Below are 27,759 nucleotides of genomic sequence, written 5' to 3'. Positions count from 1 at the left end.
GATGGCGGCGGCGGCGGCGGCGGCGCGGAAAACAATGGGGCCGGGGCGGCGGGGACAGGCCGAGGCCTGAGGTGGGCAGCGAGCGACTGCCTGGGTTGGGCCGAGCGGGGCCAGAGGAAGACCCCCGCCGCGCGCGAGCCCGCTCCGCAGCTCGCGGAGCCATGGCGTGGCCGTGAGGCAGCCGGGCAGCCGGCGGGGAGCGGAGCCTGCCGTGCCAGCCGGCCCCGAGAGGCCCGCCTCGGGCCCGGCCCGTGCAGCCCGCGGCCCATGGTGCTGCCCACCTGCCCCATGGCGGAGTTCGCGCTGCCGCGACACAGCGCGGTCATGGAGCGCCTCCGCCGGCGCATCGAGCTGTGCCGGCGCCACCACAGCACCTGCGAGGCCCGCTATGAGGCCGTATCGCCCGAGCGCCTGGAGCTCGAGCGCCAGCACACCTTCGCTCTACACCAGCGCTGCATCCAGGCCAAGGCCAAGCGCGCCGGCAAGCACCGGCAGCCGCCCGCCCCGGCCCCAGCTCAGGCCCCGGCCCCGGCGCCCGCCCCGGCCCCCCGCCTCGACGCCGCCGATGGCCCAGAGCACGGCCTCCCGGTCGCGGTGAGTAGGGCTCGGGGAGCAGCCCCTTCCCGGGAGACGCTGCCCCTGACGCCGCCCAGGGCCCTTTGAGACTTCCCCAGTGCCCGCAACTTCTCTGGTCTGACTCGGGGGAGGCTAACATGGCAGGGACTGAGTGGTTGTCATCTGCGGGAAATGGCACTGTGGCGTTACTTTGGGAAAACATGACCCTAAGGACCTTACGTTAAGGTCCCGGGTGGGAAGGCTGGCGAACTGTCGGTGAAAGGTTTTTCTTCCAGACTGGATTCCGAAATTTTGAGAACTTTATTTTGGAAGAGACTGGCATTTAAGTTGCCTGTGATAGTGGCTTCATTTATTCTGCAAATGTTCATTGGGTCCTTGCTCTTCGCAGGGTCAGGGCTTAAATATGGAAATAAAACGGCCTTTAGTTGACCAAACTGTTCTGCATGGAAAATCAAGAATCTTTGGAAATCTTAGTAAAGACATAGTACTGCTCATTGAGGTGTACAAAGGTATTCTTTATTTAGGCAACCCTGAAATTTGTGAATTTGTGATTCCAGCAATACTGTTGACAAAGCCAGTTTTCATTATAAGCCTGTTTAAAACCTCTGATGATATTAGAGTTTGTTGGTAAAGTATTATGCCCTTTGGGTTCTCAGTAGATATTCAGGAAATTTGTTGGTTAGAGGTTTTCCTTCCTGAGACTGATTATAAGGTTCCTTGCTGTTGTTTTCTTGGTAATTTTAAGTTTAGAACAAATGTTACCAATTTAATTTGTGTGTTTTTAAATTCATGCCTTTGTTAAGGTCTCACCTGGGCTGTTGCAGTACTCTTCCCTAATTAGTCTTAAGGTGTTCAGTCTCTTTCACCCTTTAAATGCTAGGTGTGTCACAGCCCCTATGCTCTGTTTGAATTATTTTCCTTATTCTCTCCCACACTAGCTTGGGCTACTGGACATCTCATTGCTTATTGTTATCAAGTCTTACATAGTCAAGTCTTCTCATCCTCACTTTTCTTGTCTGTAAACTGAGGATGTGTTTGGTTTCCTCTAGGATTTTTATAAGACTCAAATGAGTGTCGATGTGAAAAATATTTCATAAATGGAAAGGCTGCCTGCAGGACCCTCCCCCATCACCTTTCAGAATCCTGACATCCTTCAGGGCCATCTCATCTTCCTCTTTAAAACCAGTTTCCACCCTACCCCACAGCAGTTAGAATCTCCTTTGTCAAAACATTTAGGAAATGTATTGTCTATGCTATTTATTTTAAGCACAACGTCACATACTACTTTAGGACATGTCTTGCAAACAGACTGTAAGCCCTGGGAGACAGGGAGGGGTGCAGCTCACAGTCAAAGGAAAGACTTTTAAGAGTTGTCGGGGGTGGGCTTCCCTGGTGGCGCAGTGGTTAAGAATCCGCCTGCCAATGCAGGGGACACGGGTTGGAGCCCTGGTCCGGGAAGATCCCACATGCCGCGGAGCAACTAAGCGCATGTGCCACAACTACTGAGCCTGCGCTCTAGAGCCCGTGAGCCACAACTACTGAGCCCACGTGCCACAGTTACTGAAGCCTGTGCGCCTAGAGCCAGTGCTCTGCAGCAAGAGAAGCCACCACAATGAGAAGGCCGCACACCGCAACTAGAGAAAGCCCACGCGAAGCAATAAGACCCAACACAGCCAAAAATTAATTAATTTTAAAAAAGAGTTGTGGGTGGTAATTCCGTGTAAGTAAATAGTGAAAGCTCATAAAAATCTCAATTTTACACTCACATAGTTACCTTGAACCACCCCCTAGAATGTATATTAGTAGTGATTCAGTTTGTTTAAAGAGACTAAGAATTTAGATCCCCTATGATATTTTTAGTCCTAAACTACTAGAGAGAAATTGGACATGCTGTTTGAAGAGAAATTAATTCTGAGTGTGTTAGAACTTGAGTCTGGCCTGTCAGTCATTCTTTTGGGTGATTAGGTGTGCCATGTTTATGTTGATGTCTTATCACATTAAACCTTGACCCATGGATTTCATGAGTTAAACTTTAGAATGGAATTGCTCTTCAACCTCCTTACTAGGAAGAAGGACCTTTTTCACTTCAGTCTCCAAGTGATTCTAGGTGAGCTCTTTGGCCTTGGAGTGGGGTTTTAGGAATGGAAGATCAGTGTCACTAAGAACACAGTGGCTTGTTCCGTTTTAGTGGCTCCTTCAGTTCAGAGAGGGGGAGAGTCCTTGCCTTGGTAGGATTTTGGCTTGGAGAGAGAGCACAGCTTTGCCAGAGAAATGGAGGGGAGAAAGTGCCTCTTAGTCATTGTTATTTGTGACAGTTCTGTGTATGTATTTGATCTAATTAATATTCCTTACATAAGGAATATTATTCTTATTTTTTTTCCAAATGTCCTGTAGTACTCTTAGGCAGTCGTTTCATAGCAAAGTTACCATCGGTAAACCATTTGTACAAGTGAAAAGGGATCAAGTCAAATTACTAGTAGAGTACACCTTCTGCTTATGTTTTTCCCCTTCTTAGGATATTCCACCACAACAAAACCTTGACCACTATCTTCCTACTGTAGATACTGTTAGAGATGGATCAGAAACAGTGCTTCAGACTTTTTTCTACTCTAATTGTCAAGGAATTACCTCATTAGGTTTTCTTCATACTGTGTGTGCTCATTAAAAACCAAATAGTAGTTTTCTAATGATAGGATTGACTTTCTTTAAAATTTATTTATTCATTTTTGGCTGCGTTGGGTCGTCATTGCTGCACGGGGGCTTTCTCTAGTTGCAGGGATTGGGGGCTACTCTTTATTGCGGTGCACGGGCTTCTCATCGCGGTGGCTTCTCTTGTTGCGGAGCACGGGTTCTAGGCATGTGGGCTTCAGTAGTTGTGGCACGTGGGCTCAGTAGTTGTGGCGCACAGGCTCAGTAGTTATGGCACAAGGCTTAGTTGCTCCGCGACATGTGGGATCTTCCTAGACCAGGGATCGAACCCGTGTCCCCTGCATTGGCAGGCGGATTCTTAACCACTGCGCCACCAGGGAAGTCCAGATTGACTTCTTTGTATTAGGGATGCCAGATAATAGAGAATTATCCACTCACTTTATACATTCATTCTGTCATGAAAATAGTCTTCTACAATAGCTTGAACATTTCCTTTTAGTAAAAATTTTTTTTTAATATTTATTTATTTTGGCTGCACCTGGTCTTAGTGGCAGCACACGGGATCCTTGCCATGGCACGTGGACTTCTTAGTTGCAGCATGCATGTGGGATCTAGTTCCCTGACCAGGGCTCGAACCCGGGCCCCCCTGAATTGGGAGTGCAGAGCCTCAGCCACTGGACCACCAGGGAAATCCTTCTTTTAGTAAAATGTTATAAAGGTTTATGCCACATCCCCTTATCCACCATTGTCACACTTGTGCTGCTTACTCCTTAAGTCGTTGTGATAGTCTACCAAGAAATTTGACGGTTGCATGCCAACCATTCATGGAAGTTGCCTTTCCTGCTTAGTTTAGGCATGCAGTGTTTCTCTCTTTCTCTTTTTTTTCTTTTTCTTTTTATCCTTTTAATAAGATCTTTCACGGGACAGAAAAATTTAATTTTGATAAAATCCAGTTTATAATCATTTATTTTATGAATTGTGTTTTGGTGTTATGTTTAAGAACTCTTTTATACATCTCTAGATTCAAAATGTTCATATTTTGTCGAGGATTTTTTGCATTTAAGTTCATGAAAAATGTTAATCTGTAACTTCCTTCCTTTCTCTCTTCTTTCCTCTTTTTCTTTCTTCTCTCTTTTTAACTTTTATAGATAAAAGATACATAGATACATAACTGCACAAATAGTACAAAGAACATCTGCATACCCTCCTCTTAGATTCTACCCATTGTCATCATCATGCCCCATTTGCTTTATCATTTGCATACATACCTCTTTCTGTCTTCTCTTTCTCCCTAAAACTTTTGTTCTCTGAACCACCTGTGAGAACACTGCGCATATGGCTCTCTACCCCAAGCACCCAGTGTGTACCTTCTAAGAGTTAAGAAAGATGTGTGAAATTTTAATAATGATTTTGTAGACCGAACTTGTGTAGGAATTATGTAAATAACAAATTATTTTCAGGGAGTAGATATTTCTAAACATAAAACAGACATTGTTCTATAATCATGTGGGATAATTTTAGAGAACAGATGACTAATGTGGCTTTAGAATCTCATTTCTTCCTGTAACATTTGCGGCCTTGTCATAGTACCATCTTTCCTTTTTTATCTTCAGTATCCCCTTTCCCACTGGGTCCTTCCCTTTAGCTTGAAACAGGAGCACATATTCTCCTTTCTTTTGTCTTTTCTCACCCTCAAAATAGTATTCTATCTCCTTCCTTCCCTTTGTGCTTTCCACTGTACTTCCCATTTACTCATTGCCCCATTGTAATCTGCCTTCTACCTCTTTTACTTTTCCAAAGCTGCCCCCTTAAAGGACACCAAAGATGGAATTACCAAATTCAGTGGCTTCTTAGTCATCATTCTTTTTGACTTCCTCCTTCCTAAGACTCTTCTCTTAGCTTCTACTCTCTTCTGATTTTCTTTCCAGCTTTCTGACTTTTTTTCTGTCTCCTTCCTGCTTTCCCTTATTAATTCATGCAACAAATGTTTGAGTGCCTACTGTGGGCCAGAGCATATTTTAGTTGCTAGGGATACAGCAGTGAACAAGACAGATTGAAACTCTGCTCTTACGGAGAGAGATCAATAATTTTTTAAATTAATTTTAAGTTATAATAAATGCTAAGAAAAAATTTAAAGAGTTATGTGATACTGAGTGATTTGTAGCAGCAGCTTTAGATGTGGTAGTAGCAGCTTTGTCTTAATTTGGCCTGAATGACAGGAGTTTATGAATCAGCTGAAAGTTTCAGAAAAGAGCATTCCAGTTAGAACCACCAGCACAAAGTCTCGGAGGCAGGAACCTTCTGAGCTTGCATGAAGACAGAAAGGAGGTCAGTGTGGCCAGAGCAGCAGGTATGCAGCTGGTATGAGTAAGCAAGGATCAGATCAGGTGCAGCGAGAAGCAATAGCAGGATTTGAAGCAAAAACATCACATGATCTAACATTTTTTAAAGGCCATTCTGGTGCTAGATGGAGGATGTCTGGGATTGGTCTGGGCAAGAGTGGATGCAGTTAAAGCTTTTACACTGTCTAGGCTGGGGCTGGTGGTAGTAGTGCAGATGGAGAGGAGGAGATGGATTCTGGACAGCTTCTTAAGGCAGAGGTGACAGAGGTTGCTGATGGACTAGATGGATTGGATGGGGGCAAATGGGAGGCATTGAAGGGAATTCCAATTTTTTTGGCTTGAGAAACTTTCTTTGCACACTTTTTAAACATTCATGGTCCCCAACTAACTAAATTCTCTACTTTTTTCACTCAGTTTTCTTTTCCTGGGTTAATGTCATTTTTTTTTTTTAATATTTATTTATTTGGCTGCATTGGGTCTTAGTTGTGGCATGTGGGATATTCGTTGCAGCATGTGGGATCTTAAGATTGTGGCGCTCGGGTTCTTTGTTGCAGTGCACAGGCTTCTCTCTAGTTGTGGTGTGCGGACTCCAGGGCGCCCAGGCTCAGTAGTTGTGGCACGTGGGCTCTCTAGTTGTGGCTTGCGGGCTTAGTTGCCCTGCGACATATGGGATCTTAGTTCCCCGACCAGTGATCGAACCCGCATCCCCTGCATTGGAAGGCGGATTCTTAACCACTGGACCACCAGGGAAGTCCCTGTCATTGATTCTTTCATGGCTTCATCTATCACCTGTAATGATGAGATTCTCCAGATATCTCTACCAAGGTTCAGGTCCAGCTGTCTCTTGGACATTTCCACTTTGATTTCCCACATGTCCAAAAGGGACTCTCCCTTTTTCTTGCCAGTCTTATGTTTCTTCAGAGTATTTTCCCTAGTCCAGTCATCCAAAGTAGAAACTTGGGAATTATCCACTCCTTTTCTTCATTTCCTGTTTTTTTGAGTTTTGTGTTTTGGGGGGTTTTTTTGTTTTGTTTTGGTTTTTTTTGGCCACGCTCTGCAGCATGCAGAATCTTAGTTCCCCGACCAGGTATTGAACCAGTGCCCCCTGCATTGGGAGAGCAGAGTCTTAACCACTTGGATCGCCAAGGAAGTCTCTATTTCCGTCTTTAAGTTGGTTATTTGTTCAACCAACATTGAGCTCCTGCTGGGAGCCAGAAATTGTGGTGGTGCCAGACCTGTGTGTCATGCAGTCTCTTGGGGAGTAGGTGGTAAACAGTTCATTGCAAAGCCCTGTTGAGGGCTGAAAAGCCTGTGGGAATACTAGAAAAGGGATGCCCCTTGGGTGAAGTTGGGAAAGTTTTAAAGACTTGACTTTTAAAATGGGTCTTAATATTTTGCCAGATGTTTTCCCAAAGGGCGTTATATGAAACGCTAATTTCATGGGCTGTTAAAACAGTTCTAGAGTTGAGCAAATTTGGGTGACACTGGGATAAACAAATTTAAAGTTTCCTTTATTTAGGATATTTCCAAACATTTAATAGGCTAATATGCATGCGGACTTGAGCTCTTATCAGGGGACATCTAATAGGATTTTGATTTCTTTGAGAAACTAAGCAAAAGCACAAAATTATGACAGTGAGTAAATCTTTGAATTTAAGGCTTAAAGTGCCAGAGAGGCTGGAAGATAAAACTGGAAAGGTAGGAGTCATATCACGAAAAGCTTTGTGTTTGATACTGGGTGTTTGGACTGAATAATTTTGAAACATTTTGAATCCTGCCTCACACATTTTATGTTGACATTTTGAACTTTTCATCCTAAGTTTTTAAGCTTATGAAAAATTATAATGCATTGGTTGTGTTAATCAATTGTATATTAAATTACTGTAACAATTTATTAAGTGAAATATATGAAATAAGAAATTTATGTAACACATAAGTGCTACATATGTTTAATGTGAATCAACTATTTTAAAAAGAGAAAAGAAAAAGGGTAAAAATGCTGTTTATAGTTGCAGAGGATATAACTTCCAGAGAATTATAAATACTAACATTTAAAAATAAAATGGTTATATCATTTTTTAAAATGTCGCCAGTGGAACCTGAATACCTTAGTGATATGCTTTCATCAACCATTTAAAGAATGCTTTTCTTTAACAGAAATTTTGTTTATTTTAACAAGGTTTATTTTTTTTTTTTTTAATTAATTTATTTATTTTACTGCGTGTGGGCTTTTCTCTAGTTGCAGCAAGCCGGGGGCTACTCTTTGTTGCGGTGCGTGGGCTTCTCATTGCGGTGGCTTCTCTTGTTGCCGAGCACTGGCTCTAGGCGCGTGGGCTCAGTAGTTGTGGCACGCGGGCTCAGTAGTTGTGGCTTGCGGGCTCTAGAGCAAGGCTCAGTAGTTGTGGCGCACGGGCTTAGTTGCTCCGCGGCATGTGGGATCTTCCCGGACCAGGGCTCCAACCCGTGTTCCCTGCATTGGCAGGAGGTTTCTTAACCACTGCGCCACCAGGGAAGTCCCTGTTTATTTAATTTATTATTTTTGGCTGCGTTGGGTCTTCGTTGCTGCGTGCGCAGGCTTTCTCTAGTTGCAGTGAGCGGGGGCTACTCTTCGTTGTGGTGCGCAGGCTTCTCATTGCAGTGGCTTCTCTCGTTGTGGAGCACGGGCTCTAGGCGTGCAGGCTTCACTAGTTGTGGCACGCAGGCTCAGTAGTTGTGGCGCACAGGCTTAGTTGCTCCGTGGCATGTGGGATCTTCCCAGACCAGGGCTCGAACTTATGTCACCTGCATTGGCAGGCAGATTCTTAACCATTGTGCCACCAGGGAAGTCCTAACAGAAATGTTAAATCATTCCTTTTTCTTGGAACTTGCATTTCTTTTTCCTTTTCTTTCTTTCTTTCTTTTTTTTTTTAATTGGAGTATAGTTGATTTACAATGCTGTGCTAGTTTCAGGCACACAGCAAAGTGATTCAGCCCTACACACATATATATCCGTTTTCATATTCTTGTCTCTTATAGGTTATTACTATACAGTAAATTCCCTTTTTGCTCTTTTTAAAGTTGATTTATAGGGAATTCCCTGGCAGTCCAGTGGTTGGGACTCCATGCTTTCACTGCTGAGGGCCCGGGTTTGATCTCTGGTCATGGAACTAGGATCCCACAAGCCACATAGCGTGGCCAAAAAAAAAGTCGATTTATACAAAAGAATGTATGTAGCATTTATAGGTTCTGTGTGTTATATATATTTCTTATTTCAGTAAGTAGAATTACAGTAAATTATTATACAACAAATAACAAGCACATTATAAATTTTTATAAATAATTAAGCAAAAAAAGTACAGGTTTATTATACATGCCTCCCTTAATGAGATGGATGAGGCTTTTCCCACCTCAATTTGCTCACATAACTGTGGATGAATATTACTTGTTGACAAAATGATAGTTCTTAATTCTTTTCCTATTTTTTGTTTGTTTTTATACATTTAAGTTCCAGTAATCCTTGTTCATATAAGTATAAAAGAAAGGAAGAAATTTAATTATACAATGTTAATCAAGTTTTTGAAATTTGAGTTGGTATGCCAAAAATCACACAGTGATATGTATCATCAAAATTAGTTTACCAATTAGACGACAGCTTGGTTTGGTACACTTTCAACTTTAATGAAAGCAGAGAATTAGAAACCATCTCACTTACAAAAGGATAATCTAGTCATCAGTCATTCACTTTCTCATTTATGGAGAAATGAAACACAAAGGCTTTACATTTATCAATTGATTGTTGATTATACCTGTTATTCTTTCACTTAGAAGGACCTTGTTTAACCTAATATACTCAAAATTGGTTGGGAAAATCAAAATACTGTTCATTTCAATACACCTTTGCCAATACAGTATTTTTTGATAAAATATTTTTATTTGCTTTAGATATATTTTCATCAGAACCTTAGAGCTGTGACTGTAGCTTGTTTAATGTATGAAAAATGTCTACCTAATTGGCAAAATGAGTCTCCATTTTCAAGTTAATCAGCTTTCTGTCAGAAAAAGTTTGCTTCATTTTTCAAATACAAATAATACTATACAACCCTGTGAGTACCATCTCACTTCTGAATTCTAAGGGAGAGTTCAAGAGCATGGAGCCTTGTCATGAGTTTTGTTGCCTGCATAAAATACTGTGCATTGCCTGCATGTATTTTATTCATATTAAGCATTCATTTGAAGAGCTATATGTTATTTGGTTAGTTGAGGATGGAAGAATGATGTTTTTAAATGAAAAATATCACCACTCCTGCTGCCCACTCTATGGCAGTCTTAATTCAAAGCATCCCAACTCGCAGGCCAAACTTTGGCAATTTAAGTGCTCAAGGCCCTTAAGTCAGTGAAGAACTATTGTGCCTAGCAGAGCAACAGAAGAGACTGGTATACGGTGAACATTTGGAGCAGCATGTCATTGGGGTGGCATCTGGCACCATGGGAATGAAACCCATGTGCAACACTCCAAGGTCCCTAAAATACTTTGAATGCAGTTCTTTGAAAATGGCCTAATTTCTCTAGGTGTCTTTACGCGTATGCCCTTCCCTAGTCTCATAATGCCTGACACCTGCTCACCATTCAGAACTCTGCTCATGTGCCATCTCCTCTAGGACCTCTTTCCTAAGTCCCTCCTCTAGCCAGGCTAGTTACTTAAACCTATGCCAGAACAATCACACTGAGCTTTAATTAGCGTGTTTGCTGCTCTCCATTAGACTATGAGCAATCTGAGAGCAAGACCAGTAGTTTAGCACCAGACCTCACACATATTTGGCAGTCAGCAAGCATCTGTTGAACGAATGTTAATGATATTGTGGAAGGAGCCCTGAATTAAGAGTCAGAAGCTGTATGTTTTTAGGCTGGGATCATTTCAGAGGTGGAGTTGACAGAGGTAAGACAGTAGACCCTGATTTGTACTGCCATGTTCATTGCAGCCTTGTTCATAATAGCCAAGAGGTGGAAGCAATCTGAGTTTCCATCAACAGATATGAATGGATGAAGAAAATGTGGTGTATACATACAGTGGACTATTATTAAGCCTTATAAAGGAAGGAAATCTTGTCGTATGTTGAAACATGGATGAACCTTGAGGACATCATGCTAAATGAAATAAGCCAATTGCAGGAAGAGGAATACTGCATGATTCCACTTATCTGAGATATCTAAAATAGTGAAACTCTTAGAAACACGAAGTAGAATGGTAGTTGCCAAGGGCTGGAGGGAAGGGGAGAGTGGGAGTTGTTCAGTGGACGTAGAGTTTCAGTTTTGCTAGATGAAAAGTTCTAGAGATTTGTTGCACAACAGTGTGCATATAGTTAACGCTACTGTACTGTACATATAAAAAAGATGGTAACTTTTATGATATGGTTTTTGACCACAAATTATTTTTGAAGTATAGTTGAATTAGTGTTGTGTTACTTATTGCTGTACAGCAGTGACTCAGTTGTACATAGATATATACATTCTTTTTCATATTCTTTTCCATTATGGTTTATCACAGGATACTGAATATAGTTCCCAGTATATATACCAGTTTGCATCTGCTAATCCCAAACTCCCCATCCAACCCTCTCCCCCCAACCCCTTGGCAACCACCAATCTATTCCCTATGTTCCTGATTCTACTTCTGTTTCATAGATAGGTTCATTTGTGACCACAATTTTTTAAAAATTAATTACAAGACAAAAACTATGATTTTCCAAACCATATGCTTGGAAAATTTTTAGCAATTATAAGGGCTTTAGTTATTTATTTATTGGCCACACCTTGCTGGCATATGGGATCTTAGTTCCACGACCAGGGATCAAACCAGTGCCCCCTGCATTGGAAGCACAGAGTCTTAACCACTCGACCACCAGGGAAGTCCCTAATAAGGGCTTCTTAATAAAGGCATATCAGGACATCCCTGGAGATGCAGTGGTTAAGAATCCGCCTGCCAGTGCAGGGGACACGGGTTTGAGCCCTGGTCCGGGAAGAACCCACATGCCGTGGAGCAACTAAGCCCATGCACCACAACTACTGAGCATGTGTGCTACAACTACTGAAGCCTGTGCGCCTGGAGCCCGTGCTCCACAACAAGAGAAGCCACCACAATGAGAAGCCTGTGCACCACAACAAAGAGTAGCACCCACTGGCCACAACTAGAGAAAGCCTGTGCGCAGCAATGAAGACCCAACACAGCCAAAAATAAACAAACAAATAAATAAATTTATTTAAAAAAGGATACTCTGTGGCAGAGTGTCATGTATATCAGAATTAGAGCGGTCCCCACTTATCTGCAGTTTTGCTTTCCACTGTTCCAGTTACCTGAGGTCAACCATTGTCCAAAAATATTAAGTAGAAAATTTTAGAAATAATTCATAAGTTTTAAATTAGGTGCCATTCTGAGTAGTGTGATGAAATCTTGTGCTCTGTCCCCCTGGGGACATGAATCATCCCTTTGTCTAGCATATTTACGCTGTATACCCTATACACCCTTTAGTCACTTAGCCATCTGGGTTATCAGATTGATAGTCACGGTATTTAAGTGCATCTAACCCTCATTTTACTTAATAATGGCCCCAAAACACAAGAGTGGTGATGCCGGAATTTCAGAGATGCCAAAGAGAAAGTGTAAAGTGCTTCCTTTAAGTGAAATGTATAGATTTCAGTACTATCCCCGGTTTCAGTCATCCACTGGGGGTGCAACCCCCTGGATAAGGGGGAACTACTGTACTTGGGGCACTTTTTAACTATATATCTTCTTGCCTACTGATGCCCTCCCTTTTCCACCTGTCCCCTGACTTTCATCCCTTATCACTGCTAAAATGAGTCACTGTTATTCATGGGGATATGTCGTATCCCTTAGTTGTGTGGAGGTTTGGTCTCAATTCTTCACTCTTTGGGTCATATTATACACCTACACCCTTGCCATAGTTTCAGAGCAGGCAGAGTATACGTCCCCATTCCTTGATTTGGAACTTGGATATATGACTTGCTTTGGCCAATGAGATGTTAATGAGAGGGATAGGAGGATATATTGTATTTATGAAACAATAATTTTTTAATTCAGAAAACAAAATCTTGGAAATATTATAAAAATATGAAATATGTGCGTGAACTATACGTATGAAATATGAGTAATTTTCCCAAAAAGTAAAGAAAAAGAAGACAAAGCTGAAAATAGAGAAGAAAATTAGAGGACCAGTGTAGGAGGTTGAACATCTGAAAAATAGAAGTTACTAGAAGAAAGAAATGATTTAAAAAATAATTTGAGGGACCTCCCTGGTTGTCCAGTGGTAAAGAATCCACCTTCCAATGCAGGGGATGTGGGTTCCATCCCTGGTCGGGGAACTAAGGTCCCACATGCTGTGGGGCAACTAAGCCCGCACACCACAATATTGAGCTCGCATGCCTCAACGAGAGAGCCTGAATGCTGCAAACTACAGAGCCCACGTGCTCTGGAGCCTGCGCACCACAACTACAGAGTCCATGCTCCCAGAAGCCTGCACGTCACAACTAGAGTGAGAAAACCTGCACACCATAGCTAGAAAGTAACCTGAGCGCCGCAACTAGAGAGAAGCCCGAGCGCTGCAACGAAGAACCTGCGCACTGTAACAAAAGATCCCACGTGCCTCAACGAAGATCTCGTGTGCCGCAACTAAGACCTGACGCAGCCAAAAAAATAAGGAAAATAAATAAAATAAATATTTTAAAAATAATAATAATTTGAGAATTTAAGGGCATGAGTTGCCAGATTAAAAGGGCGCACTGTGCCCAGCACTGGGGAAGAAAATAGACCCACGCCAGTTATAAATTCTGAACATTCAGTTTAAAGAAGAGATACAAACTTCCAGCATGGGGAGGGTAGGGTACTAGGTCATATATCAAGAATCAGAGTATCTTTGGACTACTTGGCGGCACCATAGGAATCAAGAAGACAACAGTACAATGCTGAAATTCTGAAGTAAAATGATTACCAACCTAGAATTCTATACCTAGGCAAAGTATACAACAAGAATGAGTATAGAATAAAGTCATTTTCAGAAATTAAGGATTTAAAAAATTTTACCTGTCACCCTTTTTAAGAAGCTACTGCAAGAAATACTCCATCAATATTGAAAGAATAAATCAAGAAAGAGTAAGACATTAGATACAGAAAACAGGAGACCCAACAACAAAAAAAAATGACAAGGGTTTACTTGGAGGAGGATGATAAGTGATACCAGGATGGCTTGTATTGATCATGTCTCTCCTTTCATGCTTTGCCAAGGACACTCATGGAAGTTTTCAGCTTTTCCCTGAGAGTGGGAGGTAGGCCACGTTGGGGTCAGAAGCAGAAGTACAGAGCAGCCCACTCTCACTGACCAGACTTCTGCTGCATGTCCAGCGCCTGGTCTACATCCTGCATGTCTTGCCATGTGCCCAACTGTGGAGAAACCTGTGTTTCCCAAGACTCACTCATGACCTCGCTTGCAACTTCCTCAGAGGGGACCTTGTCAACTTCCATAGAAGCAGAAGTCAGACCATGACCCAAGACTGCTCTGCTCACCTCCTTCTGGAGCCTCTGTCTAGTGAGATCAGTGCAGCTTGCTTCTTGCATGGCTGGTGTTTGCTTGCCCTCCCTTTTCAAGACTAGGTGGAATGTTGTTTGGGGATAGATTAAATGTTGGTGGTAGAACTATTATTAAAAGCAATTAACACAAAATCAGGATATTAGATATCTGTGTCACAGGTTGAAGAGAAGGGATACAGGGGCTTCTAAGGAGAGCTCCTCAGACTTAATGTGCGTGTGAATCACTTGGAGACCCTGTTAAAATGCAGATTCTAAGCCAGAGCAGGGGGAGGCTGAGATTCAGCAGTTTTTAAACCTTCCAGGTGATGCTAGTTCTGTCCTGGGACCATACTTTGAGTGCCAGTGTTCTAAAGTGCCATTACTGTTGTTTCTTAATTTGAGCAGTTGATGCACAGTGTTCATTTTATTGTTAACTCTTGATGTATGCATGTATGTGTGATACCTTTCACAACAAAAAGGTTTTAATTGCAAAGGAAAATATGAGAAGGATGTATTGAGCAAAAATCCTGGAGATGTAAACATGTCAAATCATAAAAGCCTTGCATACTTTATTGTATTAATCAGTGTTCTCCAGAGAAACAGAACCATTAGGAGACATATATATATATGGAGGGGAGGGGAGTATTGATTGGTTTTATTGTAATGAATTGGCTCACACAGTGACAGAGGCTGACAAGTCCCAAGATCTGTAGTCGGCAAGCTGGAGACCCAGGAGAACCAATAGTCGGAATGTTGGCATGCTCCAGACCCCATGAAGAGCCAGTGTTACAGTTTGAGTTCACAGGCAGGAAAAAAAAAAAACGATGTCTCAGCTCAAGGCAATCAGGCAGGAGGAGTTCCTTCTTGCTTAGCCTTTTTATTCTGTTCAGGATCCCACTTGATTGGATCCATCCAAATCAGGAGGGCAATCTGCTTTACTCCGTCTACTGATGCAAGTATTAATTTCACCCAGAAGCACCTTCATAGCCACACCCACAATAATGTTTGACCAAATATCTGGGCACCCCATGGCCCAGTCAGGTTGATGAACAAATGTTAAGAAATTGAATGACTTAGAATTTCTCAACAGCAACACAGGGAGCTAAAAGACAATGGTGCAGTTCCTTCCAAATTCTGAAGAATGATCTCCATACTGGACTTATCTATCCAGACAAAATACGAGTCAAGGGCATGTGTAGAAGGAAGACATTTTCAGACATGTGAAAAATTAATCTACATGCTTTTTCTTAGGAAATTATGGGAGAGTGTGTTTCATAAAACAAAGGAATGAACCAAGAAGGAGGAAGATATGAGATAAGAGGGACCTTAGGATGACAGTAGCCAGTCCACACAAGAGCTTGTCAGAGGACTCCTGGACAGACTCTGCCAGAAGATGAAGAGACAATGTCTTATGTGAATGCACATCCCGAGAGACATCTAGAACACTGGCATAGAATCAGGGGTTGGCAAATGTGTGGAAAACCAAAAAATAAGCAAAAAGAATATAACCTTTTTACACCTTTGTCCTAAACATTTTTTATTTTTTTTCTTTGCGGTACGCAGGCCTCTCACTGTTGTGGCCTCTCCCGTTGCAGAGCACAGGTTCCGGAGGTGCAGGCTCAGCGGCCATGGCTTATGGGTCCAGACGCTCCGGGGCATGTGGGATCTTCCTGGACCAGGGCACAAACCCGCGTCCCCTGCATCGGCAGGCGGACTCTCAACCACTGCACCATTTATTTAAATAAAATTAAATAAATAAATAAATAAAAGAATCCGCCTGCCGATGCAGGAGACATGGGTTTGAGCCCTGGTCCGGGAAGATCCCACATGCTGCGGAACAGCTAAGCCCGTGCGCTACAGCTACTGAACCTGCGCTCTGCAGCCAGCGAGCCACAACTACTGAGCCCGCCTGCCACAACTACTGAAGACCGCACACCTAGAGCCCATGCTCTGCAACAAGAGAAGCCACCACAATGAGAAGCCTGCACACCACAACGAAGAGTAGCCCCTGCTTGCTGCAACTAGAGGAAGCCCGCGCACAGCAATGAAGACCCAATGCAGCCAAAGACAAACTAATTAATTAAGTTTTTTCAAAAAAGATGTGAGCAGCTATCACTCCCATGTTCACTCCACACACACACTCTGATACTGCTTCTGAGCTACAGTTACTGCCAATCTTCTTCCTCTTTGCTCTCTTTACCCTCTCCAAGCCTTAGTTCCCTTCCCTGTGAAATGGTGATAATACCTGCTTTGCAGAGTTGCTCTGCCTAGCACAGAATAGGTGCCTAATAACTGGTAGCTCTTACTGGTTTAGGAGATTTCTTTTTAAATGTTTGGTTTTTTGTTGTTGTTGTTTTTGATCTCCTGCCTGCCTCTTTTCATCAAATCAGGTATAAGCTGGTTTGGCAAACTAGCCAATCCCAACGAACAAAATTTAGGGGTCTGTTTACTGAGCAGTGTTAATGAGTCAGGTCCCGTTCTGGTGCTGAAAGACCAGAGGTGAATGAGGGAGTGACCCTGCCTTTGGAGCTGACAGAGACAGATGCGGGATTGGACTGGACATCACTGTGCTGTGTTACATGTGCTGCATTAGAGGGTGGCACGAAAAGCCAGTGGCAAACTCTGCAGTCGCCTCTGGGAATTGAGGAAGACTTTAAGGTGGGCACTAGGTGCTCTTTACTGTTGAGTGCAGGGGGATGCCCACACAGCTCCCTGTGCTCCTGGCACATCCACTTTTCTGCTTGCTCACCTCCATCCTTATTGCCACACACCCATGGCCTCTCCCCACTGCCAGCCTCAGAGTCCATCAGAATAGCACCAGTGAACCTGACCTCTCTGCTGCCACCTGTCATCACTCACTGTGCTCTAGCCACATATGAGCCTGCCAGGGACACTCTTTTCCCAGAGACCCTTGGGCAAAACCCTATCAGCAAACCTCAACAGTTCCACCTTCAGCATACATTCAGAATTGGCCACATCTCACCACCTCTGCTGCTACCACCCCAGTCTAAGCCATTGTTTCTTTTACCTGGATTATTGCCTCCTAATCAGTCTTCCTGTTTGCCCTAATCTTCCTATGATCTGGTCTCTGCCCAGCAGCCAGAGTGATCTTGTTCCCCTGCTGGACCCTGCCACAGGTTTTCCATCTCACCTGAGGATAAAACCAACCCTTAACCAGGGCCCACAGACCCTGTGCAGTCTGGTACTCCTGTCCTTCCTGCCTTCTCTCACTCGGTCTCCTCCCCCTGGATCGCCTCTGGCACCATCACTTCAGGCTCCCCATCACCACCACCACTAGGCACGCTCCCACTCGGCCTCTGTATCACTGTTCCCTAGGCCTGGACCCTCTTCCAGAGATGGCACCTCTTACTCATCTCTCACAGATTTTGGCTCAACCTTCTCACACTCAGTGAGGCCTTTACTGAGCACATTTTAAAAATCACAAGCCCCCACAAACTCCCTTTCTGTGCTTTATTTCCTTGGGAGCACAAGTTGATAGGAATGTAGGCTCCAGGAGAGCAAGGGATTTGTCTGTTTCCTTCCCTGCTATATCCCCAAGGCCCAGACAGTTGCTGGCTTGATGAGCTCTAAGTAGATTTTGGTTGAATACCCTGAATGAGATAATGAGAAGCAGTTTGGGAGAAAGTGAGAAGGGGCAACGTAGAGGCTTCCCAGCCAGGAAGCCGCCCATGCAGAGGCACAAAGGGTCCTGGTATGTTGAAGTTCAGCTTTCCTGACACAGGAGGGTAGGCTGTGACGAGGAGCCTTGTGTGCAGTGAGGAGCCTGCTGCCAGAAGCAGGCAGCAGGTTTAGGGGCGCTCCCTTTCGTCTTAGTGCTGTCCTGAACACTTAGGTTCAGAGCTAATTTCTAGAGCTGCGTTGTACAGTACTGTAGTCACCAGCCACGGAGGGCTGTTAAGTGCTTGAAGTGTGTCTAGTCCAAATTGAATTGTGCCAAAAGTGTAAAATATGTACTGGATTTTGAAACTGAGTACCAAAAAAGAATGCAAAATCTTTTTTAAATATTACATTTGAAGTGGAATATATTGGGTTAAATAAATTATTAAAATTAGCTTCACCTGTTTATTTTTGATGTGACTACGCCTGGAGGGCTTTTTAAAACTGTTTCCTTGGCCCAACCCCAAGTTTCTCACTCAGTGGGTCTCATTAACCCAAGTTGATGCCTGAGAATTTGCATTTCTAATAGGTTCCCAGGTGATGCTGATGCTACTGGTCTGGGACTACACTTTGAGAACCACTGCTCTAGAACAAAACAGGTTGAAGTTATTTTTTGAGGTGGGGAGGGGAAGAATTTGAAGGGGAAAAGTCTCAGATGAGGCAGGTCCAGAGGGAATAAGAAGGTGCAGCTGAAGGGAGTTAATCTTTGCAAGGAGAGATGTTTCCCTCTCAGAGAAGAGGGAAAGAAGAGAGTTGATAAGTAAAGACATTAAGTTTTGAGGTGAAAAAGAGGTACATTTGAAGGAATCACAGAAGTTGAACTTTGGGAAATGACTTTGAATCAAATAGATCTGTGTTCAAATCCTGGTTCAGCACTCACTTTCCATTCACTATAAGCCCACCCCATAGGTAGTTGTGGAGATTAGGTGAACCAGTACTGCCTCCATTTTTGGGCAGAGATCCCACAAAACTGAAGGACAAATATCCATGGGGCTAAAGAACAATAGAGTGACTGTGAAAGGGAGTGATGGCGAAGGTGGGAGGGTTAATTCTAGAAATGTTCATTGGGTGCTTGTAACTTGCTGAGCATTGGACTTGGTACTGGGGGTGAAAAGGGCAGGGCTCTTGCCCTCCACGGATGGAGGGAGATGTAGAGAAATAGATCAGTGAGTATTTGCAGTATGACTCGTCATGGAATACAAGTACAAAGGTTTGTTAGAGCACTAAGGGATGGAATAAGGAACTTGACCAGGTTTGGGGTAAGTGGCCAGGGAAAAAATGCTCTAGAGGAGTTGAGGTTTGAGCTAAATCTTAAAAGATTAGTAGGAGGTCGCCAGGCCAGGGATATATTCTCAGTCCTGAAAGGAGTTCATTTAAGTCTAGGCTTCAAGGGAACAGCAGAGGATTGAACGGAGTTTATTGAGATCCGATCAAACAGGCCTGTACATGCCAGGTTAAGGAATTGGAACTTCATGTGTAAGTGATGGGGAAGTAAGGAATTTTAAATGGTTCAAATATGTGTGTTTTTTAGAGATCACGTTGAAAGCATCATAAAGAGTGGGTTAGAACAGAGTGAGAATAGATCAGCATGAAGTTACTTCAGTAATCTAGGTTAAAAAAATAATAATAATGAGGAGTTGAACTAAGATGGAGGTGGTGCGGAGGGATCTTACTGGAGAGCGATTAAAAAGGTAGAATCAGCAGAAATCAATGCCTGATCATCCAAGAGGTCAAGGATTGAGCCATGCACCGAGTCAGGGAGTAAGGAGAAGGAACGGATTTGGGGAGGAAGGCAAAGAGCTGAGTTTGGAGGATATCCTGTCTGATATCCACTTGGAGATTACCAGTTTACAGTTGTCTAGAGCACAGGACAGAGGGCTGGGCCCAAAGGTGATGATTTGGGAAATGTTCACTTAGTAAATATTTGAGTGCGTGCCTGTGCCAGATTGTCAGGCCGTGGACGGGGTTGCCTGGTGAGGTGACAGCAGTGAAGAGGGACGAATGTCTTGCAGGTGTCATCACTGAAGGAGCAGGCATGAGAAGGAGCAGCCTGCAAACAGTGGCCTTGGAAGCAGGAGCAGGTCCAGTGTGGTTGTGTGGGCCTTAAGGGAGGAAGACGTTTGGAGAAGGTCAGAGCTCAGTGCCTGAAAAAGGTCAGGTAGATACAGTTTGAAACGAGTTCCTTGGATTTAAGAACCAGGAGATCACCTTGGTGAGTATGACAAAGTAGAGACTGCTCTTTGAAGAAGCTCTGAAGCGAAGGAAGAGGATTAGCTGAACAGTAAGAACGTTAGCTGCTCAATAACTGGTAGTGACGCGCCTCACAGCCCCTCCTCCCCACCCCCTGGAAGTGGTTCTTGTTACCACCGCCACCCCTTATTTTTTAGATGAGCCAGAGCTTCTGTAGATGTTTAGCAATTTCTCTGTGAGCACACAGCAGTTAAGCAACTGAACCAGGATTCAAACCCAGCCTAGCTGTGCTCTTAACACTGTGCTAAATGGTATGGAGAGTAGGATGGAAGTTAAAAGATGGGAGGTACTGAGCATGTGTCAGTGCTCAGGGGAGGAAGGAACTGGTAAAGAGGGAGATGAATGGGAAATAGAGAAGAAGGTGGTAATTGAATGAGCAAGAACCTTGAGGAGGCCAAATGGGGTAGAGAACCCAAGTGGAGGAGGGCTTGGCTTCGGAAGGGCATAGCCTTGATTTTATATACACAGTCCCTAATTAAGTCAGAATTTCCCCATAAACAGGAAGATCATGGTGTTTATGCTTTAGGTAGTTGTTATGATACATTTTTCATATTCATATTCCTGTGCCTGATTGCATTCATAGAATAACAGAATTCCAGAGAATTTCAGAGAGATCTAGTCTAATCGATAAGTAATTATCTGCTGTTCTTTAAGTGAGCTCATGTATCATTCCAAAATAACCCTCCTTTAACCCTTTCACATTTAATTGCGGCGAGTGGGGGCTACTCTTTGTTGTGGTGTGCGGACTTTTCACTGTGGTGGCTTCTCTTGTTGCGGAGCACGGGCTCTAGGCGCGCTGGCTTCAGTAGTTGCAGCACGTGGGCTCAGTAGTTGTGGCTCGCGGGCTTAGTTGCTCCGCGGCATGTGGGATCTTCCCGGACCAGGGCTCGAACCTGTGTCCCCTGCATTGGCAGGCGGATTCTCAACCACTGCGCCACCAGGGAAGTCCTCTATATCTCCCTTTTTAAACTAGGAAGAGAACAATCCGTATTCTCTCTACTTAACTCACGTCTCAAGTCAAGGGTTTTTACTCCAGTCATTCTTCTGGAACTGTTCTGGGCAACAACATTGGTGATCGTTTAGTGACCAGACCCAATGTACTTTTCGGATGCATTTAACCCATCACTGTCCCTTGTGCTCTGTCTTCAGTATGGGCTCTTTATCTGCCCCTTGGCTGGCTTCTCACTCTTTCTGAGTAAATGGATCTGCTCTTGGTTTTAGCTGCATGTGTTGCTGATGACCGTCTTTCCATGGAACTCATAGTCAGTATTATTCACTGCCTCATGGACATTACCTGGATGGTCCAGTCATTTCTTTGTGGCTAAAACTGACGGAACCCTCCCCCCACCCCAAAAAAACCCTGCTTTTCCTTTGTTCTCTATCTTACCCATGTATGCAAACTAGATAGAAACTCCTTTCTCCCTCACCCTCAATTTGAAATCGGTTTCCAGTATCTGCTGACTTTTCTTCCTCCCTAAATCTGAAATCATCTCTTTTTTCCCATACCCATGTCAGATCCTCATCTCTTTCATGAACTATTTCTGCAATTACCTACTTGTTTACTCTGGCTTGTAGCCTCCCTCCCTGAAATCCATTCACCACACAGTCATTATAGAGAGCTTATAAAAAGACAAATCTGACCTCATCTGCTAAGGTCCCATTAAAATGACATGCAACACATCACCTATAAGTATTTATGCCCCACCCACCCCCCAATCTGAATCTGATCGAGCTTCTAACTACCAGTTTATAGAAAATACAGAGGATAGAACTTGTAAAGGACACCACGGGGCCACAGTCAGCCAACTATGGAAGTGGAAAATTTTACAGGACAAGTGACTAAGCGTCTTGGACAAATAAATGACAAAGGGAAGAAAGGGAGAAAGAACTGTTAACATATTGAAGGTCTTATGAGCATGTCAACCAAATGCAGTGTGTTGGATACTGATTTGAATAAACCAACTGTAGCAACAATTTTTTTTTTTTTAACATTCAGTAATGGTGTTATGGTTATCTTTTTTTTTTGTCTCTAACTTTTCATTGGAGAATTTAATGCATTTACATTTATATAATCACTGACATATTTGAAATTATTTCTGTTCTTTTAGTACTTGTTGGTTTATTGTCTCCCTTCTTTGTTTCTTCCTTTTTCTTTCCTACTTTTGGATAGATTGATAGTGTTTTCTGTGATCCCTTTTGTTCTATTGCTGGTTCTAAAGCTAAAAACCATATTTCTATTTTTTTGGTAGTTAGCCATAAATTTTAAGGTAAGTACTTAACCATAATTTTTTTCTAACATATTTTATTTTTCACAAGTCTGTGGAATGGATATTATTAGTCCCTGCATGTAAATGAAAGAAATGAGTTTCAAAAGGTAAAGCATATTGCCTAAGATCATATAGCTTGTTAGCGACCGAGGTGGATTTTAAATGAGGTCTATATTATTTGAAAGCGTGTATTTTTAAAAAATCTAACACCATGCTGCTTACAAGTGATTAAGGTTCAGTTAACTAGAATCATCCTTGTGTAGACCATATTTTTTTGAAACATCATCAGGCAGTCCAGATCTTCCATTAATTTTGCTATGCAACCTTCAGCAACATACATTCTCTCTCCAAGTCTTGATATCCCCATCTGTAAAGTGGCTTGATTATCCCTAATAACGTTTTTATTTTTATTATTTTTATAAGATTTTTATTATTTATTTTACTTATTTTTGGCTGCGTTGCGTCTTAGTTGTGGCACACAGGGTCTTTCGTTGTGGTGTGTGGGCCTCCCTCTAGTTGTGGTGTGTGGGGTTTTTTTCCTCTTCTCTAGGTGTGGCACACAGGCTCCACGGCACAGGCTCCACGGCACGTGGGCTCTGTAGTTGTGGCACGCGGGTTCCAGAGTGTGTGTGCTCTGTAGTTGGCAGCACGGGGGCTCTAGTTGAGGCGCGGGAGCTCAGTAGTTGCGGCGCGCAGGCTTAGTTTCCCCAAGACATGTGGGATCTTAGTTCTCTGACCAGGGATAGAACCCATGTCCCCTGCATTGGAAGGCGGATTCTTTACCACTGAACCACCAGGGAAGTCCCAACGTTTTTTAGATCATATTTTTAAAGTGCTTGGAGAGTTCTTTGGTGATTGTCTTTTAAAAAGCTTTTATATTTTAGCAATACATGCTGAAGTATTTAAGGAGAAATGGTGTGATTCCTAGGTTAGTCCAGGGAGCATGGGTAGGGTGTGAATAAGACAAGATGGGCTGTGTTGCTTCAGCTGGACAATGGGTACATGGGGGTCATTGTACTTTCTTTCTACTGTATTGTATGTTTGAAATTTTCCATAATTTATTATGCTTAATTTTGTTTTATTTGTTTTGTTTGCAAAAGATATTGATGAGACAGGGAAATGTAAGCACTGATGGGATATAGGATAATAATAAAGAATTAAAAATTTTGAATTGTGGTAAAATACATGTAACATAAAAATTTACCATCTTAACCATTTTCAAGTGTACAGTTCAGTGGCATGAGGTATGTTCACATTGTCTGCAACCACACCGCCATCCATCCTCTTCCGAACTCTTTTATCTTGCAAAACTGAAAACACTATACCCATTAAACAATAACTCCCCATTTTCTCCTCTCTCCAGCCTCTGGTAACCACCATTCTACTTTCTGTCTTTAATGAATTTGCTTCAGGTGTCTTATATGAGTAGAATCATATAGTATTTGTCTTTTTGTGGCTGGCTTATTTCACTTAACAATGTCCTCAGGTTTCATCCATGTTACAGCATGTGTCCAAGTTTCCTTCCTTTTTAAGGCTTCTGTGGGTATACCACATTTTGTTTATCCATTCATCCATTGATGGACCCTTGGGCTGCTTCTACCTTTTGGCTATTGTGGATAACGCTACTATGAACATGGATGTACAAATCCTGTTCAGTTCTTTTGGAAATGGAATTCCTTTAGAAATTAAATTGCTGGCTAATACAATAAGTCTTTTTTTTTTTTTTTTTTTTTTTTTTTTGAGGAACCACCATACTGTTTTCATAGTGGCTGCACCATTTTACATTCCCACCAGTAGTACACAAGGGTTCCAGTTTCTCTGTACACTTGTTACTTTCTGGCTTTTTGATGGTAGCCATCCTAATGGGTTTGAGGTGGTGATGATAAAGAATTATTAATGTTGTAGGTGTGATAATGACATTGTGTTGTTACATGCATATATGTTTAAGAGTTCTTACTTTTTAGAGATACATAGTGAAGTATTTGTGGATTAAATGATGTTATGCCTAGGATTTGTTTTTTAAATTATCCAGTTTTTTTGGGGGGGGGGTGGGTGGGGAAGATAAGGAGATGGAAATGAAACAGAATGCCCAAATACTAATGGTTGTTGAAGTTGAGTGATGGGCATATTAGGATTCATTATACTGTTCTCTCTAGTTTTGTGTATTTTTAAACATTTTTCATTAAATCACATTTGGGACAGTCATAGTCCATTCCAGCCTTTCCCTTTCAGTACTCCCTGTTGTGCCCTTTATGCTTCATCAACATTAAACAACTCATTTTTTTCTGCTTACCTCCCTCCATCTACTGCCATTCAGTGCTCATTTGTATATCCTTGCCTTTGCCTCTCAGCCGAAGTGCCTTCCGCCTCTTCTGGATGACTTCTCTGCATCCCCTTCTCCGGAAAGTCTAGCATGCCATCCCCACACTGTTCTGTTCTCTTTCCTCCCATAACACTCGGGCCTGCCTTCATTGATTCTCCATCAGATTCTGGGGGTGGAGCCGGAACTATGTCTTGTCCTTTTTTTTTTTTAAGTGAAAGTATTTTTATTTTTTAATTTTTTGGCTGCACCTTGCTGCATGTGGGATCTTAGTTCCCCAACCAGGGATGGAACCTGTGCCCCCTGCAGTGGAAGCACGGAGTCTTAACCACTGGACCGCCAGGGAAGTCCCATGTCTTCTTTATCTTTTTATCCCCAGTAACTAGTGCTCTGCCTAGCATATAGTGAAAACCTAGTGAATATCTGAATTCACCATTATTTTGTGCACAGCCTGTATAGGGCATTATCTGTCAAATAGTAGGACCTCGGTGAATGAGCACTGCATGAACCCGTGAGGGTATCTCCCTCTACAGGGCATTGATCGATATTAACAGGACAGCAGTGTGGACCTTTAAAGCTGAGTGGAACTTTAGGTCATTTTACCCAGGATCTTAATTTTATAGGGCATGAAAGCAGATCCTAGAAGAATTGCATCTTAACCAAGATCACACAGCCGGTTAGCAGTAGCCTGCTTTGTTTTCATGTACACCATGCAACCTTCTGAGCCTCACGTGGCTTCCCAAATAGGTTTTTCTATAGCAAAGAGAATGTGCGGACTGCTTGCCAAGCATGAGAACCAATCTGTTTATCAATTTTGATTCTCAGTATACAGTGTGAATTTTAACTTTCTGCTTTATAACCATTGCAGGAAGAGATTACATTGTGTTAAATACATAGTCCTGCTTTCTTAAATAGCTTTTTATAAAAGAGCTTTTTAAAAGTTTTCTTATCAAAAAAGGTGATAGTCTAACCGGGAAAAGAATTTTAAAAAGAATAGATACATGTATATGTATAACGGAATCACTTTGCTGTACACCTGAAACTAACACAACATTGTTAATCAGCTATGCTTCAATATAAAATAAAATTTTTTTAAAAAGGTGATAGTCATTTGCTAAAATGACGTAGAACTGTACACCCACATTCTACCCATATCTTCTTCCTGGTTGATATTTTGCTATAATTAGGTAAAATACAACTGTTGAGGGAAACTGGGTGAAGGGTACACAGGACCTTCTGTACTCTTTGCAACTTCCTATGAATCTATAATTCTTTCAAAATAAAAAAAAATTTTAAGGTGATGATAAAAATGTCTAGGCACGAAACTATAAAGTTTTCTGGAAAATACATTTCTCAAAACTTGGCATTTTCAGTATGTCCTTGTAGGCAGATTTAGTGGCAAGGAGTGGTGCTTACAGATCTCCTTAGTACTCAGTGTGCTTCTAATCAGTGATGATACCAAACTATTAAGACATAATGTCTTAAGAGTGGGAATCTTTAGTAGCAAATTATAGAAGGTTCTGTAACATTTTTTTCTTTAAATATTTTACAAAGAATCTTTTGTAGCCTTGGTGTGTGAGATATTTTTCAGCACAGCCCATTTTTCTGGTAACGTCTTAACAGGGCTCTTTGTGCTTGGTCTCAGGGAGGTTCTCCTTACAGTTTGAAACTCTTGACTCACTCCCTGCTGCTTGTTTTTTACCAAACTCTTTTAGCTTCACAGGTGGAGGTGGGATTAATTTGGGCCCGATCTCAGACTGACCAGGGGAGGGGCAGGGCTGTGGGGATCTGCTGCAGATCCTTCCCAAGACCTCTGAATGCTCAAACTTTAGGAAACCTCATGTAATCTGACTTTAATCTGCCGTAAAACAGAAACAGTGATACTCATCTTCAGGGTACCTTTGAAGATTGAGTGAGATTCTGAATCAGTGGGGAATAGTAGGTGCAGGTGCTGAGTGGTCCTCGAGGCACACTAAGGAAGTAATGACTTGTCCTTGTAGCATTTGGCTCAGATTAGTGCCTTATCAGAGTTGCTACTTTGGACCTCACTGATTTTTCCTCAAATCATTGAAACCTTTAATGTTGCATGAAAATAGATCCACTTTACCTTTAGAGGATCTTTTCCAACAACAGTCGGGGTTCCTGAGTGTCCTCACTGTATGTACAGGGTACTAGAAGAGCTCATGGGGGAAAGAAAGGTGAGCATGGTATTAGGTTGAAATTACCAATATTACCTTAAAAAGTTAAATGATTTTATATGTTTCAACCTATACTCTGTTTTTTTGAAGTTTAGTTGATTTACAATGTTGTGTTAATTTCTGCTGTACAGCAGTGATTCAGTTATACATATATATTACATTTTTTTATAAAATCCTTTTTGGACTTCCCTTGTGGTCCAGTGATTAAGACTCCATACTTCCAATGCAGGGGGCACAGGTTCAATCCCTGGTCGGAGAAGTTCTGCATGCCGTGCGCTGCGGCAAAAAAAAAAAAAAAAAATTCTTTTCCATTATGGTTTATCATAGGATATTGAATGTAGTTCCCTGTGCTATACAGTAGGGCCTTGTTGTTTATCCATTCTATATATAGTAGTTTGCATCTGCTAACCCCAAACTTCCAATCCATCCCTTCCCGACCCCCCACCCACCTTGGCAACCACAAGTCTGTTCTCTATGTCTGTGAATCTGTTTCTGTTTTGTAGATAGGTTCATTTGTGTCATATTTTAGATTCCACATATAAGTGATATCATATGGTATTTGTCTTTCTCTTTCTGAAGTACTTTACTTAGTATGATAATCTCTAGTTGCATCCATGTTGCTGCAAATGGCATTATTTCCTTTTTTTTTTTTTTTAGAAATTTATTTTTTATTTATTTTTGGCTGCGTTGGGTCTTCGTTGCTGTGCGCAGGCTTTCTTTAGTTGCAGTAAGCGGGGGCTACTCTTTGTTGCGGTACGTGGGCTTCTCATTGCGGTGGCTTCTCTTGTTGCAGAGCATGGGCTCTAGGGCACACGGACTTCAGTAGTTGTGGCTCACGGGCTCTAGAGCGCCGGCTCAGTAGTTGTGGCTCATGGGCTTAATTGCTCTGCGGCATGTGGGATCTTCCTGGACCAGGGCTCGA

The 27,759-nt window shown here is 42.5% G+C and overlaps 1 protein-coding gene across 1 annotated transcript in view; it reads left to right on the top strand.

Annotated features, from left to right (window-relative positions):
• MAML1 (mastermind like transcriptional coactivator 1) overlaps window positions 1-27,759 on the top strand; it is a 45,502-nt gene continuing 17,743 nt past the window's right edge. Inside the window, exon 1 of the mRNA XM_029217494.1 lies at window positions 1-594. Coding sequence (XP_029073327.1) covers window positions 268-594 — 327 coding nt within the window. The 5' untranslated portion in view covers window positions 1-267. The remainder of the gene's footprint in view (window positions 595-27,759) is intronic.

This window comes from Monodon monoceros, unplaced genomic scaffold (genome assembly GCF_005190385.1).
Source record: "Monodon monoceros isolate NGI ecotype Baffin Bay Population unplaced genomic scaffold, NGI_Narwhal_1 Super_Scaffold_12, whole genome shotgun sequence".
NCBI classification, from domain to species: Eukaryota; Metazoa; Chordata; class Mammalia; order Artiodactyla; family Monodontidae; genus Monodon; species Monodon monoceros.
This window is presented reverse-complemented; position numbering and strand designations above follow the sequence as displayed.